Raw genomic sequence first — 13,473 nt, 5'->3', positions numbered from 1 at the left:
ACCTGAGGAGTGACTCAGGGAAAAATCCAGCTCGTTCCAGACACGCCATCTGATAGATGATCTGCTGCCCATGCCAGAAACCTCAGGAGCACAGTTCTAATTGCATCCAGAGCGTGAGGCAGCTTTCCAAGCCAGGCTGTGCTGCTGACATCAGCCTTTGGTACCACAGCCAGTCAGCAGCCACGTAGAACAACTCCTAGCTAGGCCAGGCCCTGCTCCGCCACTAGCTTGGGGCTGAGCCCTTAGGAAGGAGGCCTTTGGTTTTGGGAGGGGATATCAGAGTCATTCTCCAAGTGTACTAAGTTGGAGTTTGGTGGTTAGAGCTGGAAAAGTATGTGCATGTGGTTAAGTGCTCCTGAGAGAGACCATGTATCTGCAGGACTGTAGTCATGCAGCTGTAGGACTGGGAGCTGTGGCCCTGTTGACAGAACAGCTCCTAGTGCTTGTTTTGCCCAGAACAGGGGAGCTCAGTCACCATGGGCCTATTCAGGCCTTGGTTTGTCCACCACCAGCCAGTTCCAGCAGATGACATTGTCTTATATGAAGTGGGCCTGTGACCATTGAGAAGTGTCCTGAGATGAGCAGCTGAATTTGGCCTGACCCCGTTGAATTGTAGCAGGTGTAAGAATGGCTGGATCCATCCTCTCAGTGATCTTCAGACAGGTTAGTGAGAGGGGAGAGCTCATTCCTCAGTACCAGCCCCAAGATCACTTTATGAGGTTGCTATTTCTTTGGGGTGTGTAAAAAAGGAAGGACAGTTGAGTAGTTAGAGTACAAGCCAGTGATTCTTGGGGAGACCTGAGGTTCAGTTCTATGTGACACACATGTCTTGTCCCAGCCCCTGAGGGTACATTGGCACCACACTGAAACTTTCTAGAGCAAACTCCAAACCCAGAAGTTCACTGGTGAGGCTGCACCAGAGTGCTCCTTATAGGCCTCAATAGAGTATGACATATACAACCACTGGTTAGTGCACATAGAAATCATACGCAAGCCCTACTAATAGCATGAACCAAAGTAGGCCCCCGTGGGTGTGTCCAGATGAGCGCGGACATTTGTTCCAGAGGGACAGGTAGTAATGGCACACCTTGTACTGCTGCTACTTGTTCCTGGGGAATGCCCGTGCCACACTTACCCTGGTGTGTGGCAGGTTACCCTGGGTAGGGTATGGGAGACGGGCCAGCAACTGTGCAGCCTTACCTGGGGGTCTCTCAGAGCTGCAGCCAGCCAGGCTCTGGTTTTGCACGGCGCATACTGCTGCCACATGAGCCACCCTGTTTTTTTCTGTGTGTGTTTGTTTTGACCCTGGGATCTGTCGGGCTCAAGCCCCTTCCCCACCTCATACAGGGAACATCTGCGTGTGTGGTGCTGCAGACAGGTCTGCGGCACCACATAACCTCATGTCCACACTCATCTGGATGTGGCTCATGAACACAGAACTAGGCATGCTACGTATGGCTTGTGCAGACATACTGCAAAGTAGTTCATTAGGTTTAGAGGAGCCTCCAGGGTCAACAGACAGAGAGTGAACTGATGAGCCTAGTACAGAGCACCACAACAAAGAGCAGAGTGACCTGATCACAGGTGTCCATATCTGGTAAGAAGACTGCACTGATAGGTCAGAAGTAGGATGTGGATGCTGTCACCTAAATATGTTTTAGTAATTGGTGAGATCTAGGGTGTTTGCTCTAAACATGAGGTTGATTTGATCAGTGTATAAAAAAGGGCCTGGAAAGCCTGAATACTTTGCATTGGTTTTAGGGGTTATGTTCATGCCTGTACTGCCTGCATGACCCAGCTAGCACTGTATATCACTTGGTTATGGATGATAGTGCTAAGTTTGTTTGAGGACAATGAACCTGGCTAAGTTTTTCTCACTCCGAACTGAAGCCTGCCTGCTGTTTTCATGGAATAGCAAGCTTGTTAGGAGCTCATCATAACAGATGGCATCCTGACAGCACATGCACAGGCCATCCAGACTGAAGAAGCCTGACGTGACTGGTAACACCTAATCCCCAAGCAACACTGTCACAGTTCTACACCCCTCTGAGGTCACTCTCAATCCCACAGTCTCTCCATGCTAGGGAGTAGGCATTTGGGATTGATCCCAGGGTAGCCTGTGGCCTACTTCTGGGTTTAGAGTGTGTGAGCAGACAGGGCCTTTATGGGACAGCCTTTATGGGGGACACTGCCACCATAGTGCAGACAGACCCAAGGACTTTTTGTGCTTCACTTTCCGCATCTGTCCCATGCTCTTCCCTGCTGATGCAGAATCATGAGGATGACCACAGTAGATAGTGAGGCTCTTGGATACTGCAAAGATGGGGAGGCCTTGTAAGTACATCTGATAGCTGATGTATATGCTGCTATGTGTCCATATTACAGCACCAAGGATCAGGCCCAGTTGCTCTGGGCACTCTACTGACATGTCAGCAAAGGAGTCTTTGAAAGATTGTGGTGGACTTAGGCAAAAACTCAAGTCAGAAGCAGCACCTGAGGCATATTCTTGGCCCTCCCAAGCCCTAGCTCTGCTCACTGGTTTTTGGAATATTGGGCCTATCGGGTGACTGCAAAGCTGAGGTAGCAGCAGAGCTGGGCTTTGGCACTGCAGTGTGAGCTCTGAGAATTCCTCTGCATACCTAGAAATTAGCTAACCCATTCCATTGTTCTTCAGGTTGCAGTCAGAGACGTACTTCCAAGTCAAGCTGCACCTCTCAAAGCATTGCCCTGTCCATGGTTTGATCACCTTATACAAAACCCAGCTCTTTTGGGTAAAGCAACCAGGGCTTTTATCACTCTGCAAGCAGACCGGCTGGTCTGGAATTGCTCAGCCTTTCCAAATAAAATGTACCTCTTGTGCGGAGACCAAATCTGGGAAATCCCAGCCCAAAAGGCAAAAAGTTCAAAATGTTATGAAACCAAGAGGCTAGACTAGACCCACTAGGCAACTTTAGCTACACTGGCAGGCAGGCAGCCTCTGACCATATGTAGTGTGTGTGAGAGAGCTCATGAACTTATATTCAGGGTTGCAGAGGAGTTCCAGCAGGCTGTATCATTAATTCAGGAACAAGGAAGATGAGTCAGTCTGTTCAGGAAAAGTGTGCTGTGTGTTGCTCTGAGGCTGCAAAAAGATGTTGCATTTATCAAAGGATAAACCAATTTATCCTAGAACAAAGTGCAACCATGTTAATTCCTAAAAAAAAAAAAAATATTTTCCAGGTAGTAAAAGGTTTATTCTGGGATATTGCAAGGTATGTCTGTACATTTATCCTGAGATTGCATCATTGAATCAGTGGTAGAAAAGTGGCACCATATACAGCTGCTTGGTAAACCCTGATTAGAAGGTCTATGTATATATGTGCCGATGCCAGGATATTTTTGTTCCGGGATAAACAAAGGCACAACTTAAATGCAACATTTGTTCCTAGCCTGAGAAGCTGAGAATAGACCTGTTGTTTGAGGCTTTCTGTGAGCATGTCAGCGGGTCATCTGACTGCTGCCTGTGGCATTGAGTATTTCTGTAGCACTTTTCAGCAGAGGTATCAAAGCCCTTTACTCATGAACACCTTTAGCTTCATGCCACCACTGGGCCAAGGCCAGGCAAAAGACAGTGGCAAAATCAGGAGTCACAGTTGCTGGCTCCTATGTAGATGATATTGAGCAGACTGCTGCTGTTTACTTGCAGGCCCCTTCAAAGTGCAAGGGACTTCCTGCTTCCCGTGTTGTGTGATCAAAGAGAGAATAGGTAGGATGGCTGATCGTCCTGAGGGGTAAGTATCTACCCCCATGAGTAAGGTGTGAATTTGAGGCATGGAGTGAACTCTCCTTATTCCACCCTATGCTTCCCCTTCTATTTGCTGCTCTTTGGTCCTGATGACAGTCTCCTATATCTGCAAAGAAAATGCTGAATGGAGCAAAGGGACATGATATCCAGGCCCTTACCCACTACCCAGAATGCTCCAGGGTCCACAGCCTTCTTGGCAGGGCCAGTTCCTTGCATGACCTGCTCTGGTGGCTGAGATCTCCTCATGGTGGAGGGTGCCTTCTTGCTGCTGCTGATCTGGGACACAAACTGGGGAAATACAGTGGGATCCAGCACCCCACAACCTAGAGGGGAGGGAGTGAGCAGTATGTACAATGAAGGGAGCTTCAGACAGATGGGAAAAGGATATGTGGCCTTTTCATGGTCCTGGAGCAGCCTCTCTCTGGTTCTTGGCCCCAGGCTGCATCTTCACTTTCTCCCCTGAAACCCATGGGGCGGTCCAGGCACCAAGGCTCTGCCTGCAGGGCAGAGCATCGGCTATGCTGAAACCTCTCTTTGCCTTGTGGTTTCTCATAGTCAGGGTAGTCTAAACAATATGGAGCACATGATTGAAACTGACCCCTGTGTCAGCTGTGGGGAACAACCTCTCCATGGCAAAGATGGCACCCTTGGCCAGGGGTTCTGGCTGCTGAGTATAAATCCATTTAATGCTAATGCCTAGGATGGGAAGGACTCCAGCAGATAGAGCAGAATACACCCACCAGGTCTCAGTCTCTCGTGGATGGTCCATGTGACTGACTCGCACCTCCAGAAGGAACCACCTCTGACAGACAGAGCTTGCCTTACACAAACAAGTCAGGCTGGAGCTCAAAGCACTGGCCTCTTGCTTCTGGACACAGCAGTATGCTGGTGTTCAGCAAGCCCTTATTTGTACATACTGCAACCCTGCTGTGTTGTTTGGTTTGGGCTTTGGTCTGATCCAAGATTGGAATAGGAGGAGGCTGTGGGTCAGAAGGGCAAGTCCTTTGGCCTCACTGGTTGGAAGGAAATAGGGCTGGACTAGCAGGGAGGCTGTAGGCTGTGATTGAGGCATGTTGACAGAACTACGTAGCATAGAACTGTATCGGACTGCCCGGCAAGGGGTAGCAGCTGCCAGTCAGGCAGGAGGAGCTGTAGCAGACCTGGGGGAGCAGTGGTAGGGCTTCAGGTAGAGCTGAGGGGCCCTGGTCACACTGTGTGTGATGGCAGCATATGCAGTTAAGGACTGGAGTGCACTGTCAGAGCTTGGGGCTGCATGTACTGTGCTGCCTCAGTCCCTCACAAGCCTCTCATTTGTACCCCACTAAAGTGGAAACTGCCTGGCTAACAGCATCTGTACTGGAAGACACAGGTTGCTGCAGTATCTACGGAGAGGAAGGCATTGCATTTGCAGCCCTCTGCATTTGAAGGGCACTCCCTCTCCTCCCACTTCATAGTGGAGATGGGTGCTGGGGGAAAATGCTGTGCTTTAAATAAGTGGAGTTGTAGCCTCATAATCTAAGTTCTGAAAGGCTCCATTAATCAGAGGCAGGCAGGACCAGTGCTGTGGGGCGGGTGGTCAGAGGGGATATTGATTGTTAGGTGATGGGGGTGGGTGGAGAAATGAAAGGCAGCTGTGTAAATATTGATGGAATCTGGCTAAAGAAAAGTGAAACCAAATGAATTTCAAATTCTTGCACTCACTCATCTCCATGTAAATGCCTGGGGTCTGGTTGGAGCTGCCCAGCCCAGCAGCAGGAATGCAGAGTCCCAGGGAACGTACCCCTCAGTCATGATCTTCAGCACAGCAGGGTATCTCATTTGGCATTCACCTTCCAGGATGTGGGGCTGGATGGAGCCCACTGTCCAGGTCTGAACACTGCATGCCCATGTTGGGGTAAGCCAAAGATGCTAACACTGGCAGTTCTTCTCCTGTGGTGGGTTTGTCCCCCTTGCTCCCCTCAGTCTGCCAGGGGTCCTGGGAAGGGAGAGCAAAGCCATTGAGCATAGCAGGGTGCCTGAATTGGCTCAGGAGCGAGGCACAAACATTGCAGATGCTTTCACAGTTGGTTTATTCGGTGAGTGGACAGTGACTGGGTCAAAGGAGGACTACAGGGAACACAATCCCTCTGGGATAGGCAGGACATCTCCTTGGGTCTGTCCCAGCTTCTTAGCCAAAGTGATTGCTAAGGCTGTGGCTGTATCACCATGCTCAGAGAGCTCTCCGGCCCTTGGTCGGTAGCACTGTCCTCTGTAAGCCTGTGCTGCAGTGTCCAGCATGGTGCAAAGAGGGCTGTGTTGTTGGAGGTGCCATGTGCTGGGTGAGGTGGATAGCCAGGGTCTTGCATGGGCTTTAGCTGTGGCAGCCTGGCTATGTTCCAGCTTGGGGGAATGTGGGGAAGAGGGGACATTTTGTCTGACTACCTTCCCAGTGAGATGCAATGGTTCTTTCTTCTCCTGTGGGTCTGAGTCATTGTGTGGGGTTGCTGTGGTCAGAACAGCTGCTGCAGCTTTCTGGCCCAGAGGTGGCCACATTTCAATGTGGGGTGAAGTCTGCACAGCACGGTGGGAGCCCCCCTGCATCACACAAGTAGTAGCCCCACAGCTTAGAGGGGAGGCTGCCCTGCAGACTTTCTGGTATCCTGACTCCCATAGCTCCTTTGCAGCTCTCACCCTGGGTTTCTGGTCATCAGGGGCTAATACTTCTTGCACAATATGGAAGCACTGCAGTTATCAGTGCTGTGAGTTGCACTCAGGCTACTGTAGAGAGAGCATTGGACTCAAGCACCAGGATTCCTGCCTCTCCCTCATATGCTGGAGTAGCTAAACTCAGCTAATTGTTAAACGGGCCCAAGAGACCTCAGTCAAGCTACGCTGATAAGAGAATTCTGTTCTTAGCCTAGCCCATGGTCAACCTAGTGGTCTCCTCCCTGATATTGGAAAGGTAGAGTCTGTAGAGAAATACAGTCTTGCCTGTCTTGTTGCAACAAAGCTTCCTACTCCAGGTGGGTGCAGGAAGAACCAGAACTAAGCTAGCCAACAGTTTGTCTGTCGGCCTTCATCACCTCTGTACAGGAGGGAAGAGTATGTAGAAATCCTTAATTTCCAAAGAACTCCTGGTCTGTGGATGCCAGGTTTTTTTTGCAAAGGATGAAGTGCAAAGGGAAAAGAAGGGCTGTGTGCCTGTATCAGTGTCTGTTTCTCATCCAGGCAAGGGCTAGGAGGATTTGTTCCGTGTTTCAGCGGTGTAGGTTGCAGCACTGTTAGTCTAAGGACATGGGCAAACAAGGTTCTTTGGGTAAATCTGATATCTTTTATTAGACCAACTCAAATAGTTGGAAAAATTCTTCTTTGCAAGCTTTCAGATACAAATACCCATCATCACAAGAATTTTTCCAGCAATTTGAGTTGGTCTACTAAAAGATATCAGATTTACCCAAAGAACCTTGTCTGCCTGGGAGGATTTGTGGCAATACTGTAGATTTCGGTTTTTTGCTTGTTTTAACTTCAGAAAATTCCTGCTCTAGCCTCCTTGGAAGACTCTGGAAGTCTAGGGAGCTGATACTTTTTTGACCTCAGGACACTAAGGAAGTAAAACCTGATGACTAGGAGGCTAGAGGAGGTTATAGTGCCCCTTTAAAGCTCTTGGGGTTTTTTTATTTTTATAACACCTCTTTAACACATGAGGAGGAAAAAAGACCTTTGTATTAGGGATGAAGCACCTCTAGCTGTGGTTAAGAGCTGAGAAAGTGCATAATCTACATCTGAGTCAGCTAAAGAGTCCTCCAACAAAAACAGGAAGGTCAGGCTGGATGTTCCTGGTATTGCAAGTGTTAGAAAACAAGGCAGACCCAAGCCTATCCTCATTGTCCTGTGACCATTGTGAAGCTGCAAAATGAGCCAGGGGATTTGCTTGGTAACTCACTTTTACTTGAAGACATTTCTATCCTCTGGGACTACAGATAACTTCCCTGGAGTAATCAAAGCCATGGTATCTGCAGACAGATGCTGTGAATTGGACCTAGGAGAAGCTTGGGCTCTTGGAAACCTCAGAGGTCCAGTCTCTGCTTCCACATGCGCGCCCCCCCCAGCAGCCTGGGCACTATTCAGCTGAGCCCTGCTAAAACAAGTAGAAGTCAACAGTGTTAGACCAGGCATTTGTGACCAGAGCTGCTTTTAAAAATAGCAGAGTGTACTAGAGTCTCTTGTGTACATAACCTCCCAGCTGGTCTACCAGTGGTGGGAGTTGTTGGGAGGTTTCTCCCACACAGACATGGCCCAGCAGGCTGCTGACATGCCAGCTTGAGCTGTTCCATATCTAGCCAGGGTGCACATCCATTTAATGAGCTAAGAGCAGAGCCGTAGGAGCTTGTCTGGTGGATGTGACATTCATGGGGGTGAGAGATATGACCTGGAAAAATAATAAATGGGGTAGAAGTAGAAGCTAGAAATTCTGCTTGTTCCCTGCACTTGGTACTCCATGTATTCTTTCTTTTCCCAACCGACAGAACAGGAGACTTTTTCAGGGAAAATAATTCACCTTATTAGACCAGCCTGAGGGAACAAGCTTGAGAAGCCAATTATCACTTGCTGCACCTTCCTAGAGAGCATCCTGAGACAAGGCTTTTTGTCTTATTTTTTTAGCTGGAAAAAATGGCATTAGAACATGACCGGAGTGAGTTCTTGGGTATCAAAGCCCACCACTCTCCTTCTGGCCAGTATGTGAGTGGGCACAGGCACCACTGTCCAGCCAGCTGCCTTGAAGCACTGTAGCAGGCAGAGCGCAAGCAGTGTTAGGTGAGGAAACCGAGGCAAAGCATCTTTTACCAGCTCACACAGCAGGTCCATGGCAGAGGCAGGAATAGAGTGCAGGGCTCTTACCTCTCAGGCAGGTGCCCTTTCAACTACAGACTAAGGCCGTCTCCTACTGAGTGGCTGCGTGCCTTCACACTGCATGCCCAGTACCACATGGTGTGAGTGTCCCCACTTCCCCCCCATATGTCTAGAATTGTGGGTACCCCGCTCCCTGTTCCCCCCTGAACCTCCCAGCTGTGGGCTCCCTTGGGTCCGTGAACTGCCCTGCTGCACCCCAGAGTCAGGGGTAGGAACCAGAAGCAAGAGGGAGGGAGAATCCAAACTGGCAAGAGCAATAGGAGAGTGATTGGAGGAGTGACACCCAGAATCCGAGTCTGGGAGCTGCAGACTAACCACTTGGGGGCTACCAGTTGGACAGCCCTGCCCTAGATCATGCAAGAGCATTTTCCACAGGATTTTATTTTCCCCCTAAGAGGATTTTTACCATCTTTGATTTATCCTCAGCCTGAAGAAGGGTATGTGTGCCCAAAAACTTGCAAAGAAAGGCTTTTTTTGCTCTTATTTAGTTGGTCTATTAAAAGGTATCACTTCTGAACCAAGAGCTCTAGAGTTTTGTGTTTCTCTTTTCTTGCAGACCAGTACAGCTGCAAAACAGATCCCAGACACAGGTAGTGCTTTTCAGAAACACTGTACAGCGGTTTTATTTTTGTACAAAAACATTCCATCTGTCTGTCATACAAAAAAGTACACATTCTGCGTTAGAAAAAGAGCTTTCCCAGAAGAAATGGGAAATAATCATTTATAAATATTCTCTACAGTTTCTTAAAGCTTAAATTCCCAGTTCTGGGAGGTTTTTTGTTTCTTTTTAAAACTTCTACACGTTTGTGGAGCACATTGGAGCACTCCTGCACCTCAGTTGGTGTGTGTATTTTCCTTTTCCTTCCTCTGTTGCTTTTCACATAGACCTACTGATGAGTTTGTTATCTTGGGCAGTGCTTAGCTAAAGGATCCTTTGTTACCAGCACACTGATGCCTCTTAACTAAGTCACAGATGTCTTTCATTTTAGCAATAGCTAAAAAAAACCCCAACCTCTCTCTACACACACATACTATGTACAGCCACAAAAATCCAGGCACTTAGTCATATGCTGAGCAGTAAAATTACAGTGTCTACTTCCTAAGTGTATAAGCCTCTTGGAAAATTGCACATTACACATTTTGGGGTTTATTTTAATTTAAGTTAACCCTTCAGTGTTCCTTGTCCCAAATGGGACATGCCCCAGTTGCGAACAATGGAGAGCATTCATCCTGGCAACCTGAGCCGTGTCAGGCTGGGGCTGTCTTGGACCGGTGAACTGTGACCTTCTTAGTCCCTGTTTTGGTTTAGAAGTAGGACGGCTTTAATGCTGTGGTGGTGTTGTTATTGCTAGAGTAGTGTGGCTGCATCAAGGGGACCTCGCATTCTAAGCTATTTGGCAGTGTCATGTTCTCTGGCAGCTTTTGGTTCTGGTTTGATAAGTCTCCGTTTTCCAGGCATGTTTTTACACCTTCCAGCTCCAGGGGGCTGGAGTCCACATCTGTGTTGGAATGCGTTTTAGCCTGGCGGTGCCGGCGGTAGTACATGATTATGGCCACGGCAACCACCAGCAGCAGGCCTGCAGCCAGCGCAGGCACAATCATGAGCGTCAGGTTGCTGTCTTTGCTCTGAGTGACAGGTGAGTGTTGCTGGTGAGTCACATGCAGGGTCTGGGCATCTATACAGAACTCCTCCTCGGAGATTTTCTCTCCTAGCGGCCCGATGCAGATGTGATAGGTGGAGTTGGGTTTCAGCGCGCGCACTGTGTATTCAGAGAGTGATGCTGGCAGGCTTAGTGTGACTGGCCGCTTGTCTGGGCCAGAGAGGTTCCTATAGGTCAGGCGGATGCCCTTCAGTTGGGCCTTGGACTGGATATAATTTTGCAAATCCACTTTTAGGGAGCTGCTGCCGACCTGTTTAATATTTATTTTCTTGGTCTGAGTCGCTGTCTGGGTGATGGTGGAGATAGTTGTTCTCCTGACCTCAGACTCGCAATACAAGCCTGAAAAGCCAGCAGGGCACACGCACTCCAAGTGGTTATGGTCATTTAGTTGGCAGGTGCCACCATTTAGGCATGTACGAGGAGGGCAGATTTGTACCTCGGCACTTGTCTGCCCATCCAGAACAGTGAATGGTATTGCAGTACTGCTGTCCTGCCTGAGCACTGGCTCTGGGGTAGGGGCAGTGGTGCTGGGGTCCAGTGGAAAGTGCTTGTTCGTGGTGAGCAGCATGGCAGGCTTCAGCGTGGTAGTTTTCAGGGTGGTGGTGGTGGTGGTGGTAGTGGTGGTTGGACATCCAAAATCAACGTACTCCAGTTTCTGGAGGAGCTTGCCTGCATTTTTTGGGGGGAAATGGCACCTTGTTTCATCTGGCCTCTTGAGCGCTACCTTGCTTGTGTGCACCCAGTGCACAAACCAGCTCATCTGGCAGATGCAGTTAAAAGGATTTTCTGCTGCTGTAATGGCTTTGAGTCTAGGGAAGAAGGTGGAGAAGTCCCTGGGGATGGTGTTGAGGTTAAGATTGCTGATGTCCAGCTCTAGAAGGTTTTGCAGGTCATGGAAATCCTCCGCCTGCAGCTGAGAGATCTGGGCATTGCCGGCCAGGTTGAGTTTGGTGAGGCCTCGCAGGCCCTGGAGGACCTTTGGGACTCTGTCTAGCAGGTTGTCTGAGATGTCCAGCTGATGAAGATTGTTAAGGTTCTCCAAGAGCTCCTCATCCAGGTGGGTCAGTCCTAGCCCTGCTATTTTGAGAGACTCTATGTTAACTGTGTGAAAGGTGCCAGACTCGATCGTGGCCATCTTGTTATGGCTTATGTCCAGCAGAAGGAGGTTGGGAAGGTTCAGCGGTGGCACAGACTGCAGCTGGTTGTTCTGGAGCTTCAGTTCGAGCAGTTTCTCCAGCGTATCGAATGCAGCAGAATGGATATGCTGGATTCGGTTCTTGTCCAGATAGAGGCGCTCCAGGAGGTGCAGGCCATGAAAGGTCTCATTGGTGATCTCTTGAAGCTGGTTGGAGGATAGGTCCAAGTTGATGAGGTTTGTGAGGGGCTGGAAGACATTCTTTGGGATGCTGGAGATCTTGTTTTGAGAGAGATCCAGTAGCTGGAGTTCTGGCAGGCTCTTAAAAGTATCTTCTCTGAGCAAGGTGATGTTGTTGTTAAACACATACAGATTGGTCGTATCTGTTGACAAGACAGCTGGGATGGTGTCACCCTTCCGCGATGTGCAAAATATAGTCTGTGGCTGATTGCAGACACAGCCTAAGGGACAGTCCTGGCCAAGGGCCACTGAGGAGAGGAGCAGCAGCAGTGTCCACAAGATCAGCTGGTTCATGATGCTGTCTCTGTGGAAGGAAAAACCAGGTGAAGGTTACATGCTAGGTTGCCTTGGCAGGGGAGGGAGGGAGGGGTTGTTAAGGATTGTGTTAGGCCCCAGAGCGTTGTATAAACCTCCAATTTGTCCTCATACTGCCAGGATTGAGATGCAAGGGTGGGAGTGGTAGAGGAGAGCACTGGTCAAATCTGTAGGTGGAGGTGGGTAACATGTCATAATACAGTTCACAAATGCTAATCAAAATGATGAAAAATATAGTGAGGCTAGGATGATCTGCTCCTGGGCAGAAGCGTCTGTGAAATTCATCTTCACAGAACTTGGGTCTGGATTTTGACCTGCCCCTGAACCAAATTTCTGGACCCAGAGAATATTAGCCTTGATCCTCTGGGATCAGCAGACAGGACTCTGCTGTCAGCGGCTTATGGGCTGCAGTGAGACTCGCTGGGGTGGCAGGTTCTGCTGGACAGACCAGCTGGCAGTAGATACCGCAACCGTGAAAATCTCTCTAGGGAGCAGCATGCACACAGACCCGGAGCAGGGACTCCATATCTGCTTATCCCATGTTTCCATCCCTCAGTCCAAGAGGGAGTGTTAGGAAGTAACTGTAAGGCTTCATGTGGAAAGTAAGGCTTCATGTGGAAGGTATTTGCCTAGTTTTATTCCTATTGCTAATAATGAAGTGACCTGTCTTGGATTGGAGCTGGCAAAGCAGAAGGTGGCTATGCGGGCGGCTGGTGCTATTTGAGCAGGTGGTGTTAGCCAAAGCTCTCGCCTTCGTCTTCTTACCCTCATGGAGTTATCTGGGATGGGGGGGGCGCGTAATTGCCGATGAAGCTGACAAGGGCAGTGAGGAGCAGGTGGGGCAAAGGAGAACCCTGGTCCTGAAGGGATTCCAGTATGCTCCCCTCTCCCTGCTCAATCTATTGAGTTTACTGACCATCATCTGATCACTGTGACTCCAACTGCTTTGCCCCCTGATGGGCTCTCTGCTTCCTGTCCAGCAAGTTATTGGGACTGCAGCAGGTCTGTCAAGCATAGGCAGTTGTTACTGCAGTGCCCTCTGCCAGATGTAGTTTCTAAGACATTTGGCCTCTCCTCTGCTCTCCTGCTATTCCATCTCCATAAAGTAGCCCTTCCAGATCACCTCATCACCATCACAGCACAAGTTAAACCCAGCTCAGGGCACTGCAGGAGGAACCAAACCAGGGGAAGGGCTTGGGTAGAACAGGAGAGAACAGAGTGATATGCTTGTGGGCTTCCACATTGTGTTTTGGGGAGAGGGTGGACAGGGAAGATCCCCACCATCACCCAGCTGCCTGAATGCAGCTGTGATCCTGGCAAGGTTGAGCAGGGACACTCGGGTTTTTATACTCATGCATGCTGCAGAGCTGAGCCATGTTAGCCAGCTCTACCTTCTATTATGTGTATTAGGGTAGCAGCCAAGAGGCCCAGTTGTGGCCAGCACCTCC

General features: G+C 49.4%; 2 protein-coding genes across 4 annotated transcripts in view; one reads left to right on the top strand and one right to left on the bottom strand.

Annotated features, from left to right (window-relative positions):
* The window catches only part of CORO7 (coronin 7), a 213,221-nt gene that overhangs the window by 120,668 nt on the left and 79,080 nt on the right, over positions 1–13,473 (top strand). The window lies entirely within an intron of this gene.
* The window catches only part of VASN (vasorin), a 30,449-nt gene continuing 26,244 nt past the window's right edge, over positions 9,269–13,473 (bottom strand). The window contains exon 2 of the mRNA XM_090024448.1: positions 9,269–12,014. Coding sequence (XP_089880574.1) covers positions 9,980–12,004 — 2,025 coding nt within the window. The 5' untranslated portion in view covers positions 12,005–12,014 and the 3' untranslated portion in view covers positions 9,269–9,979. The remainder of the gene's footprint in view (positions 12,015–13,473) is intronic.

The sequence above is a fragment of the Crocodylus siamensis genome, chromosome 12 (assembly GCF_052110815.1).
Source record: "Crocodylus siamensis isolate JL-2025a chromosome 12, ASM5211081v1, whole genome shotgun sequence".
Lineage (NCBI taxonomy): Eukaryota > Metazoa > Chordata > Crocodylia > Crocodylidae > Crocodylus > Crocodylus siamensis.
Note: the sequence above shows the minus strand (reverse complement) of the source record. Positions and strands in the feature narration are given on the sequence as shown.